Below are 15,755 nucleotides of genomic sequence, written 5' to 3' on the forward strand. Positions count from 1 at the left end.
ACCTCCTTTGAGCATTCTGACATCTCTACACAGGTGTTAAGGGTAAATTTAGCGCATTTCATACCTTATTTCATTTCATACGTCATGGTGTTTGTTCAAGTAAAAAGGGTCCTTTTATCAACTGCAGATTGTATTAAGTGGCATTAGCGCCACTTAGCCCCGCCCACAACTGCACTGTTGGCCCCGCCCCCTTGGCACCCATTGTCGCCAAGGGGGTGGGGTCTAGACCTTTTGGCCAGCCTGTTCCAATGGCCGGCGAGGGGGCGGGGCCAACGGTGCCGTTGTGGGCGGGGCTAAGTGGCGCTTATCCCGCGAGGCCACTCCCACTTACTACAATCTTTTTACTTGAACAAAGACCATGACGTATGATATGAAATAAGGTATAAAAAACGCTAAATTTACCCTTTACACCTGTTTAGAGATGTCAGAATGCACAAAGGGGGTGACAGTGTCACTTTAAGCTTATTCAAATTTGCATTGTCTTCTTTTTGGATGTTTTTGAGGAACAAAGACTTATTTAGTCTAGGCATATAAGGCAACTTTTGGCCAAGTGGGGTTCAGGGGTTCCTATTATTCCTCATAACAAAAACATGGCAAAAATTGGGAAGTGGGAAGTGGTTGATACTCCGGTGACTCAAATCTTTGCAGATTTTAATAACATAAATTTGATGGACATTGTGGAAATATTCTGTAATTTTTATAGTTATATTGTTAGATTTAATCCAATATTTCTGAAAAAAAAATTATAAAATGTTCTGATTCTCATCAATAAAAAAGTCCAAAATGGATTTGTATTCCTTGTAATTCACACATTTTTATGCTGATGATCCCTTAGGGTGTTAAGAATGGGGGACAACAAAAATTTTCCCGGCAGCATGCAACAGACACCATTAACTCTGGACTAGAACAGGCCCGAGAAGTCACCAGATCTTTCATGGCTCCACCTGGCACCTATGTGGTCCTACCTTTCACTCAAAACAAGGGGCAAGAGTCGGAGTTCCTGCTGAGAATCTTTATGAAGACTTCACAGATTGCCGAGTAATAAATTATGATTTTTTTATTTACCTTTTTTTATAATTAATTAATTTATTTATAATTATAATAATTAATTTTTACAGCAGTTTAAAAAGGGAGAGAATATTTTTCGTTCAAGCAGAATGACATTTAAATACTTATAGAGAGTAAAGAAAAACCTTGGTTACAGCCTGGTAGATTCTGTTAAATGGGATTATCCAGTACTAGCAAATTTTTATCATGTTGCTCTCTGCAATTCCCCGGTGTCCTGCTGCGGTGATGTCGATGTCCCCGATTGACTGCAGCACCTCCACTTCCGAGATGAGCTGGTCTTACGAGTCACTGGCCAATCACTGGCAGCGGCACTGTCTGTGATTGGCTGACCAGGCTATCACATGAGTGTGGAGAGGTGAATTATATAAAAGTGTGAACATGCAGTGTGACCTCTGTTTGGATCTTTAGGTTTCTCAGGGACTTTTATTTTTTTTATGGTGTCCACCTTGTGTCCTCTTCTCTAATTGTCTGCTTGGGTTTTCAGGGTTCTCAATACAATGGGGGACATTTATGAAGTCCGGCATACAAATGTCCCCGCAGCTCTGGAGCTCAGGGGATTTATGTAGAGGCGCATTGCCCTCAGTGCAAAAATTTTGAAACCTATGCAAGCTTAGAGGTGGCGTAGAAAAATGATAAATGCGGCGCACGCATAGGCCGCGCCCCCTCTGCGTGCAGCTGCACCCCCTCTCCCCCCTACTGGGGAAGGTGGCGCAGATGGCGTTGATGCGGAAAAAAACCCGCAAATATACCATTTGAGAATATTTTTACACCGATCTGCCCCAACTGCGCCTAAAAAAAGGCATTTACGCCTTTTCATACATGTCCCCCAATGTCTGTTATCTCTGTGATTGTCTTCATCCATTATAGTACTGTGTATGTAATCTCTGTGATTGACTTCATCCATTGTGGTGCTGGTTCTACCTGTTCCTCATCTCTTTTAGCCATGATTGTCCTCTTCTCCAGAGAGTTGAGCCTTTTAAAATATTGATCTCGATTTGGTCATGGATCCATCTGTTTAGTTTCTACATTTTTTTCCCCTAATGTCAAAGTCATAAATATCCCCATTAAATGGGCAACATATAACTATGACTGGTGGTCTGATATGATTGTACGAAAGAAGCTACTTTACTGGATCTATAGGTTTTTTTCTTTTGTATACAGTATTAACTCTGAATTACTTAAAATTTAGAAACCCAGACACCGAAGCAACATCAAATGAAACGAACCAAGAACTGTACTCCGACACCTCATCTCAGTAAGTATCAGATAATTCATGCTACTGTATACATAGGTTATATGCTCTTAGATCGACATATACCTGTCTCTCTATCAATTGAGCTGCTGTAGTTTGATAGATCACTATTAGATTTTTGTCTATTTACGTGAACAGGTTAATGGATTCCAGAATATTCTTACTTTTCTTGGGATGTACTTGAGCACACAAAATAAAGAATTGCACATAATAACCCATCTATGTCAACATAGAACATACAAGTGATGCTCAAATGATGACAATTATTTTTCTGCCTAAAGCCACCACTAGGGGGAGCAAACAGCAGACAGATTTATTTACCTCACATTAAAGTAATTCACAGGTTTTTGGCCTCAACTTAACTTTCTTGCTGCTCCGCTTGGCCAGTGATGTGAAGTTAACGCAGAATGGGGTCAATGGCAAGACACCCCTACTCCACGTATTGATCTCATGTTATCTGTTCATTTATATATACTGTAATTAGTATGTTGTTTTTTTTTTTATTTAGATCTGAAAACAGCAAAAAAGTTCAAAGAAATGGAAACCAAGGACCGTATCCCAATGATGCTACATTGAGGTAAATGCTCCCACATATAACCTGTACTATATCTCCCCATCAATTCCACTTAGTTTTTACCTTCTCGAACATCTGAGAATATCTTAGGCCTTATGATTATTCTATTCTTGCTGTAATAGACTGTTATACATAATGCAGCTATTCTGTAGTCATTGATCATGGCTATGCACTGAGGTATTTGGGTGTCTGTATCTTTAAATATTGTTTATGTGGAAAAGGTTGTCTATTAGAAATTTTATGTGTTAATGTAACTTCAGTCTTTTTCTTCCAGTGACTTTGGCTCAAAGATCAATATAAATGCCCAGAATCCTAAGGTAAATGGCCACCCATCTGCTGAATGGCTTATAGTTATATCTGTCTCCCGTGATGGTGCCCGACTCATAAGGGTTCAGCCAGCTAAGAATTTTCTTGTATAGATCTAATTCCCCTGTATAGCATATGCCGGGGACTTGGATTTACAGCCTTGTAAAAACACGCAGCCGCCATGTCTACAGGATGGCAATGTATAATTTATAGGACAGACATGTATACAGCAGAGGCGGTGCACATATAACACTGCTCATCAGGAAGGACACCGGCACTACTGTCTGCCCAATCTGCAGCTACTGCAGAACTAAAACTCCCATCATGCCCGGACAGCCAAAGACAGCTGGAGGGACGCAGATTGTGCACCATTGCTCTATAATCACTTTTTTTTAAAGGGGTCCCCAAAGATTATACTATAGGCAGGGTGCCCCCATAACCTATACTTTAGACCAGTGCTTCTCAAACTGTGAGGCTGGCCTCACCAGTGAGGCGCCCCCTAGTTGTTGGTGAGGACCAGCTGAGGAGACAGTTTTCACAAAGTAACTATGATCTGCACAGTCCTTTTGCTGTTTGCAGAAATCTCAATTTTAACAACATTATTAGTTTATTTTGTACTTAATTTATTAGTATATAGAGCTTGTTAGATGGGTGAAAGGCAGCCCTAGCATAATTTTCAGGCTCTAAATGGACTTTTACCACAGACAGTGAGGCCCGGGCACCCTCTTGGTCTGTTGGGTGAGGCTCCAGTAGAAAAAGTTTTAGAAGCGCTGCTTTAGACAGAGGGGCCCCATAAACTATACTAAAGGCAAAGTGTCCCCACAAACTATACTATAGGTGTGTGCCCATAAACTATACTTTAGACAGAGGGGCCACACAAACTATATTATAGGCGTGTGCCCCATAAACTATACTATAGTTTTCCCATAAATAACATTATTAATAATAATAATAATAATAATAATAATAATTTTTATTTATATAGCGCCAACAGATTCCGCAGCACTTTACAATTCTGGGGGTACATACATAGACAAAAAATCAGACATTACAGAGATATACATATAATTATCCATACAGTACATGAGGAGTGAGGGCCCTGCTCACTTGCATGAGCTTACAGACTAAAAACTATACTATAGGCATGTACCCCCATCAACTATACTATAGGAAGGGTGCCCCCATAAACTATACTATAGACAGAGTGCCCCTATAAACTATACCATGACAGAGCGCCCCCATAAACTATTCTATAGGCAGAGAACTCCCATAAACTATACTGCAGGCAGGGTGCCCCCAGTAAAGTACTATAGGCATGTGCCCCTTAATTTATACTATAGCCAGGGTCCTCCATAAACTAAAGTATAGGCAGAGAACTCCCATAAACTATACTATAGGCAGGGTGCCTATACTGCCATCACAGTGTCCCCAAAAACAGTTCCCTTAAGCAGAGTACCCCAAAGAACAATACTAGAAGAGTGACGTCCCACAAAAATACTATTAAGAGAATCCTTAATAACTTTATCTATCTATCTACCTATCTATCTATCTATCTATCTATCTATCTCCTATCTATCTATCTCCTATCTATCTATCTATCTATCTATCTCCTATCTATCTATCTCCTATCTATCTATCTATCTATCTATCTCCTATCTATCTATCTCCTATCTATCTATCTATCTATCTATCTATCTATCTATCTCATATCTATCTATCTATCTATCTATCTCCTATCTATCTATCTCCTATCTATCTATCTATCTATCTATCTATCTCCTATCTATCTATCTATCTATCTATCTCCTATCTATCTATCTATCTATCTATCTATCTATCTATCTCCTATCTATCTATCTCCTATCTATCTATCTATCTATCTATCTATCTATCTATCTATCTATCTATCGCCTATCTATCTATCTATCTATCTATCTATCTCCTATCTAATCATCCATCTATGTCTCTCTGTGTCTCACATCTCTTATAATTGGCTCCAGTAATTTCATTAACAATCCCATATTCAGACTTGTGCAGTTTTTCCTGTGTTACTCGGCTCACCTCCCTGTCCACCGTATCCATTAGTGCGCTGCAGTCACATACTGGAGGTCAGCTATTAGATGAGGTCACTCCGCCACCTATACTTTCCCCATGACATTAATTAAACATTAATTACATTTGCTGCCATTATTCATTAACGCTGACTGAAAATGGATTTATTATGTGACCCTGTGAAGGTCACCGGTATACAAGTAACAGAAGGCACACCATATACACATTAATATCTTCACAAGAAGTATCTATCTATCCTTCTATTTCTCTATTGTACATATGTCCATCCATTCATCAGCCTTCCCACAGGTCTATCTATCTATCTATCTATCTATCTATCTATCTCTCTCTATCCATCATCACTTACGTGCTGCCATAAATTGTCAAAATGATACCACCATATGGTACTTATACTGTATATCACTGCTGTTTTAACCATATCACCCTACATTTGCTAAAGAACACCACCATACAGTGTCTAAATAATAACAACAGTACCTAAAGAATACTACTGTACAGTGTCTAAATATGACCATGCAGTGCTCAAATAATACCACCATATAATACTTATATAATAACACAACGTAGTGCAATGTAGTGTCTAAATAATACTTCCATACAGTGCCTAAATAATGACACCATTTAAAGCAAATGTACCATTTTGAGTAGTGATTTTAATTTTTTTTTTACCTGGTCGGCGCTGGAGCAGAAATCCTAGTGGCACGTTTCATTTTTCAAAACGCTGCCTGTTTACCGCGATTTGTGCCGTTTTGTCATGTGCACCAGCATGCTCTATGCATTGGATGTGGGCCCGAGCCCCCTTACGTAATGGTATAACGTCCCCTTGGTGACACGCCTCCATTAGGGTCAAGTCTGGCTGCGTCACCGAGGGAAGGGGATATCATTACACCAGGGTCGCTGGGCCTGTCTCCACTACATACAGCGGGCCGGTGCACATGAAGAAGCCGATGCCGATTACGGGGGCACGGCAGCATTTTGAAAAAAATGGACCAAGCCACTAGGATCTCCACACCAGCGATGACCAGGTAGTCAAAAAAAAATCACTACTTGAACTGGTACATTCACTTTAAACATATAGCTATTCCTGGAATTACAATTAAAGGGGTTGTCCGGCGATAAAAAATTATTCACAGAATAACACACATTACAAAGTTATACAACTTTGTAATGTATGTTATGTCTGTGAATGGCCCCCTTCCCCGTGTTTCCCCCCACCCACGCTAGACCCGGAAGTGTGGTGCATTATACTCACCGCATCTCGTGTCGTCCACGGTCTCCGATCCTCAGCAGTGACGTCTTCTTCGGGAGACCGGCGGATCTTCCCGAGTGCCGGCCGCCCTCTGCAGCGCCATCCGAAGCTCAGCCGCGATTGGCTGAGCATAACTGTGCTCAGCCAATCGCGCCTGAGCTTCGGATGAGGCTGCAGAGGGCGGCCGGCACTCGGGAAGATCCGCCGGCCTCCCGAAGAAGACGTCACTGCTGAGGATCGGAGACCGTGGTCGGCACGTGACAGGTAATGTATAGCGCACCACACTTCCGGGTACACGGGTGGGGGTGGTGGGACACGGGGAAGGGGGCCATTCACAGACATAACATACATTACAAAGTTGTATAACTTTGTAATGTGTGTTATTCTGTGAATAATTTTTTATCGCCGGACAACCCCTTTAAGGAAAATAATTTAAGACCAGACTAGATGGACCAGAGGAGAATTTTAAGACCAGACTAGATGGACCAGAGATTTCTTTGCTGACAATCTTTGGTGTTCCTATGTACAGGGTCTATAGCATATGACAATCCATTGCCTAAATAATACCCCCTTAGAGTACCTAAATAATAGCACCATATACTGTCTGTACTGTAGTTTCTAAATAATACCACTATAAAGTGCCTAAATAATACCAGCACATACTGTAGTTCCTAAATATTACCACTATATGGAGTCTAATACTATCATATACTGTAGTTCCTAAATATTACCACTATATGGAGACTAAATAATACTACCATATACTCTAGTTCCTACATAATACCTAAATGCATTGCCTAAATCATACCATCAATAGTGTCTGCAAACACCCTCATACAGTGGCTAAAATATGTCACCATACAGTGTCTCAGCAATACCACCATAACGTGGCTAAAAAGTACCACCATACAAAACCTAAAGTATATCACTATGTAGAGTATAAATAATATCACCATACAGCGTCTAATATATTACCTTCATATAGTTCCCAAAAATATACTACCATACTGTGCCTAACTGATATCACTGCCCTGCTGCAGTGCTGTAGGAAGGGGTTTTGGCTTGGTGTTTTATATATGAAGCTGCCACCATCTCAGGCTTATAGGGGGAGGAGGATGAGACCTGATGCCCCTTAGAGGGTCCACACCTTCAGTTCAATACTTCTTTATCTTCCCCATTTACAGGCTGTGTTAAGAAGATACCAAGATGGCAACTATGAGAATGTTTTTGCACGTTATGCAGATCAGGTGATTATGTTTTTATTCTCTTCATCAATATGGTAGAGACACCGGTATCCTCAGCCACACAGGGGGCGCTATGTGTGCCTCTACCGCCGGTCACCCACCATAGGGCACATTATGGGGAGATAACATCTATAAATATGAGGTTTTCTTCAATTTCACTTTATGGGCTGATGGACGGTGCGGTAAGAAAACCGTATTCTGGCATATACCATGGCGTAGTGTACCTGCGGTGCAACCACTCACTTTAACAGCCAAACATATACTATATGAGTGACTACTTTGAGTCACTTTCCCCAACATGTTTTTTATTTGTTATTTTAGTTGATATTATGTAATAATTAAAAAAAATTTGATATTATGTAATAATTAAAAAAATTTTGTCCAGAACTCGGAGATGTATGCAGAGCACCTGCAGATGCTTCTGAATGATGTGGTCATCACAGGTGAGTGTCAGTATCAGTGTTGGCGAGATCCTGGGCCACACCCCCTATTAGCAAAGACACGCCCACTTTTACAGGACTACTACTCACATAGGATGTGCAGCAGCCATAATGTAACATGCTTCCCCTTAAAGGGCGTTATAAATCTTATTCCAAAAAGCTAAGGATGAAAACCTCTCCCAGAGGGCTCTGGGCCCCAGACTGGGCAGCGTGTACATTAATGAGCAAAAAAAATGAACTTTTTGGAACTTACCAAATGGCTGCAATGAAACGAAGAGTTAAAAATTTAAAGGGTTCTGAATACTTTCCATACCCACTGTAAACCCTATGGCCACAAACCTCAAAAGTAACACATTTCAGAAGATGATAATAGTGGTGGTAGTGATTAGAGATGAGTGGAGTGTGCTTGCTCGGCTTTTGAATCCCAATGTCTGGCTGCTCCGTGGTGAAGGTAAAAACAGCCCACGGATCGCCAGGAAAACATGTACATTATACGTACGAATATACATTGCATTGCTGTCTATGGGATCCCTGCCAGAGCGTATACACATGGTATATGCTCCAGTCGGGATCCCTAGCAGCGCCGCAAACAACTGACATGTCAGTAGGATGCAGCTGCTATTCAATGAATAGCGGCCGCAGAAAACCCTGTCAGTGCACACTGTGCTGTGGGGAGTTCTGATGCGCTTGCATCAGAACACTGCAGCCGAGGAGATCAGATCTTTTCAGAAAAGAAAAGATCTTTTTAGAGACCGGCCGTTCCATTACCCGGCCGTGTCACGGAACAGCCAGTCTCTTACAACGTGTGAACATAGCCTATGGCTGTATCCATGGTTTTCAGCATGCTGCTTTGTAAGAATCTTAGTACACTTCACTTATTTCTAGTAATGATGATGGTAAAGATGGAGGTGATGATGATGATGATGTTAGTGGTGATGGTGGTAATGATGATGACAGTGGTAGTGGTGATGATGATGATAATAATGGTGGTGGTGGTAATGATGATGATGGTGGTGGTGTTGATGTTGGTGGGGGTGGTGATGATGATGATGATGGTGGTGGTGTTTATAATGATGATGGTAGTGGTGGTGATGATGGTGGTGGTAATGGTGATGATGGTGATAGTGGTGGTGTTAATGGTAGTGGTGATGATGGTAGTGGTGATGATGATGATGATGGTGAAGATGTGGTTTTGGCATTATATAATTCTTCTTTTCTTTACTTGCAGATAAAACCTTTGTAGCCAATCGGGGAGAATTCAGCCTGGACTCATGTAGAGGGATCCTGATGCTGATGGATGTATCTTTTACTGCAGCCCAGGGCTAATGGCAGAGAATTAAAGGGAGCCAATGATCGTGTTTTGCTGTTTTACCCAACAAATGTTGTCTATTAATGCTCAATCCAGTCTGTCCTAACATATATCTCATGTTTTTCCCGAGAAAATAGTTTTATTTATGTTTTATTATGTTAATTACCTGTTAACTATTAACTGTAATTGCTTTTAACTATTTCATTCAAACTAGTCACAGCTGGCAGGAAACAGTGCAGGACCTGCAGCGTCACTGAGGGGCCGTCCATATATTTCTTGTGCCTCCTGTGTCCCCGGTGTCCTCCTCTGTGCCGCCATTAAACTCGCTTAGCCAATTACTGACTGAGGCGGGACAGTGCCGGCCAGTGATTGGCTCAGCAGGCTTGCCACTCTTGCCTGGAGAGTGACAGCCTGCTCAGCCAATCACTGGCCGCCACTGTCCCATCTCAGTCAGTAATTGGGTGAGTAGGCTGCAGGCAGCACAGAAGAGGACACTGGGGACACAGAAGACATCTTTTTTGAAACAACTTTTTGAGAAAACAGCTTACATAAATTTTCTTTGCTTACCTCTAATACATATACACTATACAGACGCACATGGCCAACTAAATAAACGTTAAAAAAACGTGTTTTTTTTGGGGGGGGGGGGGGGGTCAGGATGAAGGTAAAAAAAGACAGGCAGGGCAGTAGATCTCTTAAACCTGATTTTGCAATATACTGTAAAAAGGTGTATAAATAAAACTCACTTATAGGTTAATGTCCGCTTCCTTGGTGCTAGAGGGTCTATACTGCTCCTCTTATGGGGGTCCTGCATCATCTGTGGTGTTCTATAGTAGATTATACTAATACTTAAGCAAACACTCAAAGACATATACTTCTAACTATGTGTGATAGTCTGTATAAATAATACTCTGATCACTGATGTTACAGCGCTATCTAGTGGCAATATCTAAAAAACCAGGCAAAAGAACTATGGTCTTTAACAAATCTCCAGCTGAATGCAAATGGAAGGCTCAGTCTCGATGAATTTGGCCGCCTATGGAAACGGCTGAACATGTGTAAGGTACAAGAAATCCACAGTGCAAAATAAATGTCTGATACATACGAGGCAGTAGTATAGTAGTATTTTTGTATATAGGGGCAGTATTATAGTAGTTATATTCTTATATATAGGAGCAGTATTATAGTAGTTATATTCTTGTGTATAGGATCAGTACTATAGTAGTTATATTATTATACATAGGGGGCAGTACTATAGTAGTTATATTCTTGTATATAGGAGCAGTATTATAGATGTTATATTCTTGTGTATAAGAGCAGTATTATAGTAGTTATATTCTTGTGTATAGGAGCAGTATTATAGTAGTTATATTCTTGTGTATAGGAGCAGTACTATAGTAGTTATATTATTATACATAGGGGTCAGTACTATAGTAGTTATATTCTTGTATATAGGAGCAGTATTATAGTAGTTATATTCTTGTGTATAGGAGCAGTATTATAGTAGTTATATTCTTGTATATAGGAGCAGTATTATAGTAGTTATATTCTTGTGTATAGGAGCAGTATTATAGTAGTTATATTCTTGTATATAGGAGCAGTATTATAGTAGTTATATTCTTGTGTATAGGAGCAGTATTATAGTAGTTATGAATGGAGTAGAAAAATTGAGGCGGTCACTCACCACTTTAGATGCCGAAGGTACTTTATTCATCCAGACATGAACATAGCAGGGAAGGGGGAAGGTGGAGGAGCGGGTGCAATCAGACAAACGTTTTCGCGGACTTCCGCTTCGTCAGGTCTGGCTACGTCACACAGGTGAGGGTGTGTTTTATAGGTAATGTGATACAAGTGAAAATAGTATGAAACTATTACAAAAATATATTGTAAAAACACATTAAAAACAAGCCGCAGCAAATGAACTAGAACAGTAGGGCATTTAAATCATTTCTCTCGTTGAGGCCAGAGACGCCCGTGGCGTCCAATCGGATGATCCATCTGGTCTCACACTTAAGCAACAATTTCAACCAGTCCCCACCGCTGCCGGGAGGGTTAACCCTTTCTAAACCTATCACCTTTAAACATTTCGCATCATTAGCATGATCGTTGCGTATGTGGTTGATAAGGCGGGGGACCCCTTTACCCGAACGTAGCGAATAGAGGTGTTCCTTAAATCTTGTCCACAAGGGCCTCTTAGTTTTCCCTATATAGTACTTGTGGCAGGGGCAAATAACGGCATATACTACGTGAGTAGTTTTACAGGTAATAAACTGTTTAATAAAACATTCTACCCCTCCCAAAACAATGTAGGCTTGTGTGAGGAGCTGGGGGCAGTAGTTACATTGCCCGCAGCGTCTGTTGCCTGAGGGTAAAGATTTAGTGAGCCAAGATTGAGTACGATCAATCTTGCCCGAGGCTAGTGTGTCTCCGATGGTTTTGCTCCTTTTGAATGTGAACAGTGGTTTATTGAGGGCAGCGGTCTTGATATCCTCATCTTGCTCTAAAATGTACCAGTGTTTTCTGATGATATTTTTAATAGTTTCATTTAAGGGGGAATTTTGTAATGAAAAGGTAAACCTCCTCTGCTCGTTATTCTGTTGATTAGTGTGTCTATGTTTAGGTGTACGTAAAGAAATATAATTTATATTACTGACTTTGATGTATGCGTCATTGATGACGGCGGGGGGGTAACCCCTGGCCGTCAAGCGATGACGCAATTCATTAGCCTGTACAAAAAACGTCTCATCACTGTTGTTGATGCGTCTGATTCTCAACATTTGGCTGAAAGGTATGGACTTCTTAACAGAAAGAGGATGGGAACTAGCAAAATGTAATAGAGAGTTTGAAGCTGTGGCTTTACGAAAAACGGATGTATGAATAGAATTGTCAATAATTTTAACTTTAACGTCCAAAAAATCTAACTCAGAACCCCCAAAATTATATGTGAACAACATATTAACAGAATTTAATGTATTCAGATATGTGACGAATTCACGGAAAATGTCTGGGGTGCCATTCCAGACAATGAAAATGTCGTCCACATATCTGAAAAAAGAAACAATAAATTTAATGTAGGGATTCTTAATAGAAAAAATGAAATGTTGCTCAAACCAAGAAAGAAAGAGATTGGCATACGTACAGGAGACCGGCGTGCCCATAGCAGTGCCGGTCTCCTGACGATACCAATCTCCCTCAAAGGTGAAAAAATTATTCCCCAAAACAAAAAGGAGGGCATCACAAATAAAGGACCTGTAGGAGGATGACTGACCCGTGCGCCCAAGGATGTGGTCGAGAGCCCCCACACCCGCATCATGAGGGATGCGGGTGTAGAGGCTCTCCACATCGATGGACGCCAGGGAATAACCGGGTTGCCAGGAGATAGTATCTAAAGCCTGCAGAAAGTCATTAGTGTCCTTTAAATAAGTAGCAAAGGTGGGGAGGAGAGGTCTAAGGGCCCAATCAAGGTACTGTGATAACCCTTCAGTCACTGAGCCGACCGCCGAGACGATGGGACGGCCCGGCGGTCGGCTCAGCGACTTATGTATCTTGGGTAACAAGTACCACTTTGGTTTACGGGGCGAGTCAGGAATGAGCTTCTCAGCAGTTTTCTGATCAAGGGCTTTGTTGGCCACTGCCTTATGAAGGAGTCCTCGTAACCGTTCCTTAATCTTGCTGGTAGGGTCCCTGTCGATCTTGGCATAGATGTTTCTATCGTCTAATTGGCGATGCGCCTCTTCCAAATAATAGCTCTTCTGCATGACAACAGTGGAGCCACCTTTGTCTGCACGTATGATCTTTAAATCAGGTCGTTTCTTTAGCCACTCCAGAGCTCGCTTCTCACTATGTGTGAGATTATTGGGGGGCTTAGGATACACAAGTGCTTTAGTATCACGCAGCACAGATTTGTAGAAAATGTCAATTGCTCCCCCTGGGGGAATCTGTGGGGAGAAGGTAGAAGGTTTTCCTCCTGAAAATATTTCAGTAGTCTGAACGACAGGACATGGAGGGGGAGAATCTTCTTCCAAGGTAGATAATGTATGAATACTGGATATGTCCTGGGGGGTAAGCTCTTCTGGCATAAAAAATCCCAAAGGGCCAATGTGATACTGTGGGGTAGATAATGCAGATTTATCTTGTGTGTTTTTATGGACGTTGAAGAACTTGTGCAAATTGATTTTCCTAATGGCTTTGAAAAAATCAGCCTCAAAATTCTCATATGAGAATTATAGTAGTTATATTCTTGTATATAGGGGCAGTATTATAGTAGTTATATTCTTGTATATAGGGGCAGTATTATAGTAGTTATATTCTTGTATATAGGGGCAGTATTATAGTAGTTATATTCTTGTATATAGGAGCAGTATTATAGTAGTTATGCGGTTCAGGGAAGAAACAGAGTGCTGCACCTCACACCTATGGCTGATACTAGTGCCGCTAGGCTAAATAAAAAACACATCAGAATTTTGTGTATGAATTGATCAAGCCATACTGCCCCATGTACCTCGTGCCGGTATCTGATACACATGGGTCCCTACACTAAGTCCACACCGTGCCAGTCAGTGGCCACCAACCCCGCAGCCAGGGAACGGGGGCCATGGGACGGCCCTGCGACCCCCATGCCACAGGACCAGACCCAAAAACACCACACCAGAACCCGGCCAGCTTTTTGGGTCTGGTCCTGTGACATTGGGGTTGCAGGGCCGTTCCATGGCCTCCCTTCCCTGCACGTGCACGCTTTGCGGGGTTGTCGGTCGCTGACCGACACGGTGTGGAGTTAGCGTAGGGACCCGTGTGGACCAGAGGACCTGCACGGTGGTACACGGGGCAATATGGCTTGATCAATTCATATACAGACACTCTGGTGTTGATTTTTAATATAGGCCTAGCGGCATTAGTATCAGCCATAGATGGGATGTGCAGCTGTTCCATTCTCTCCAGTTCGTGTATTATAGTAGTTATATTCTTGTGTATAGGAGCAGTATTATAGTAGTTATATTCTTGTATATAGGGGCAGTATTATAGTAGTTATATTCTTGTACATAGGAGCAGTATTATAGTAGTTATAGTCTTGTATATAGGAGCAATATTATAGTAGTTATATTCTTGTATATAGGAGCAGTATTATAGTAGTTATATTCTTGTGTATAGGAGCAGTACTATAGTAGCTCAGTTATGAATACTGATAAACATTTTTTTTTTTTACTGAAATTTTTGTCCTGTCTTTCAGGATTTATTCCAGATTATTGATGTGAACCAGACTGGATTCCTCGATAGACATGGATTGGCAAGAGCCGTTCAAGAAGCTGGTACAATCTTCACATTATTAATATTATTTTTTTAAATATTAATATGATTATTTCATCCTTACTGCCGTGACCCGGGGTGCTAGTGCAGATGGTGTGTGCAGCAGGTGGGCTCTGTTGTGTTGGGTCGACTTGTCACAGAGGCCAGGAGTGGTAATACCCACCCCCAGACACACAGGCACTGGACTTTTAGTAGAACAATTTTGAGGTGTAAGTGAGAGTCCAAGTGAGTCGACAAGGATGACAAGTAGTCCCCGTGAGCGAGAAGATGTATACAGAAAGTCTTCTCAATAAAAGAATATACAAACACTTAGGATCATCTTTTTCACATACTGCAGCTGTGCATCGGAGGAGTAAGACACCTAGTGGCTGAAAAGGAGAATGCAGCTGAAATCACTTGGTATGACACCTGAACAAACTAGTTTTACCTGGGTGTGTTAAGACAAGCAGAAACACCCGTAGTGGGACACTACATTATGACTTATATAATATTCAGCCCCAGTGAAGTTTAATCCCCTGTTTATTGTACACTTTGATGCATTTTAGTAGGGATGGATACATTGTAACAAAGCTGTTAGCAGTATTAGTTTCTGCCCCTGGATATAAATAATAATGTTCCTATATGCTGATAGCAAACTGATAGCAAGCAATCTTGCCCAAAAAGTTTACTGGAACTTTCTATTATACATTGGCATAGCGTGACTTTGGCATCTCTGATAGAAACAAGGAGTTAAAGCCATCAGTGCCAATGACATTACCGCGTACGACCTTCGTATCTCTCGACAGTCAGTAAATCACTGCAGTCCCAGGTCTTTAAGCTGGAAAATCAGGATTGATCCATTCTCCCAGGGAGCAGACAAGGCCTATTACTTACACTTCTAGAAGAACAGCAACTGGTAATGTTGATGGATCGTCCGCCACTGATCATGAAGTTTGA

General features: G+C 41.3%; 1 protein-coding gene across 4 annotated transcripts in view; it reads left to right on the top strand.

Annotated features, from left to right (window-relative positions):
* LOC138774395 (calpain-13-like) overlaps positions 1-15,755 on the top strand; it is a 99,479-nt gene that overhangs the window by 71,593 nt on the left and 12,131 nt on the right. For 2 of the 4 annotated variants that reach the window (XM_069955198.1, XM_069955201.1), the window contains 10 exons: positions 836-1,038; positions 2,258-2,323; positions 2,829-2,897; positions 3,169-3,211; positions 7,707-7,769; positions 8,152-8,209; positions 9,435-9,505; positions 10,510-10,578; positions 11,208-11,333; positions 14,743-14,821. In XM_069955198.1, coding sequence (XP_069811299.1) covers positions 836-1,038; positions 2,258-2,323; positions 2,829-2,897; positions 3,169-3,211; positions 7,707-7,769; positions 8,152-8,209; positions 9,435-9,505; positions 10,510-10,578; positions 11,208-11,333; positions 14,743-14,821 — 847 coding nt within the window. The remainder of the gene's footprint in view (positions 1-835; positions 1,039-2,257; positions 2,324-2,828; positions 2,898-3,168; positions 3,212-7,706; positions 7,770-8,151; positions 8,210-9,434; positions 9,506-10,509; positions 10,579-11,207; positions 11,334-14,742; positions 14,822-15,755) is intronic. The other 2 variants (XM_069955199.1, XM_069955200.1) reach the window with 2 other exon arrangements.

Source organism: Dendropsophus ebraccatus, chromosome 15 (assembly GCF_027789765.1).
Source record: "Dendropsophus ebraccatus isolate aDenEbr1 chromosome 15, aDenEbr1.pat, whole genome shotgun sequence".
Taxonomy (NCBI): domain Eukaryota; kingdom Metazoa; phylum Chordata; class Amphibia; order Anura; family Hylidae; genus Dendropsophus; species Dendropsophus ebraccatus.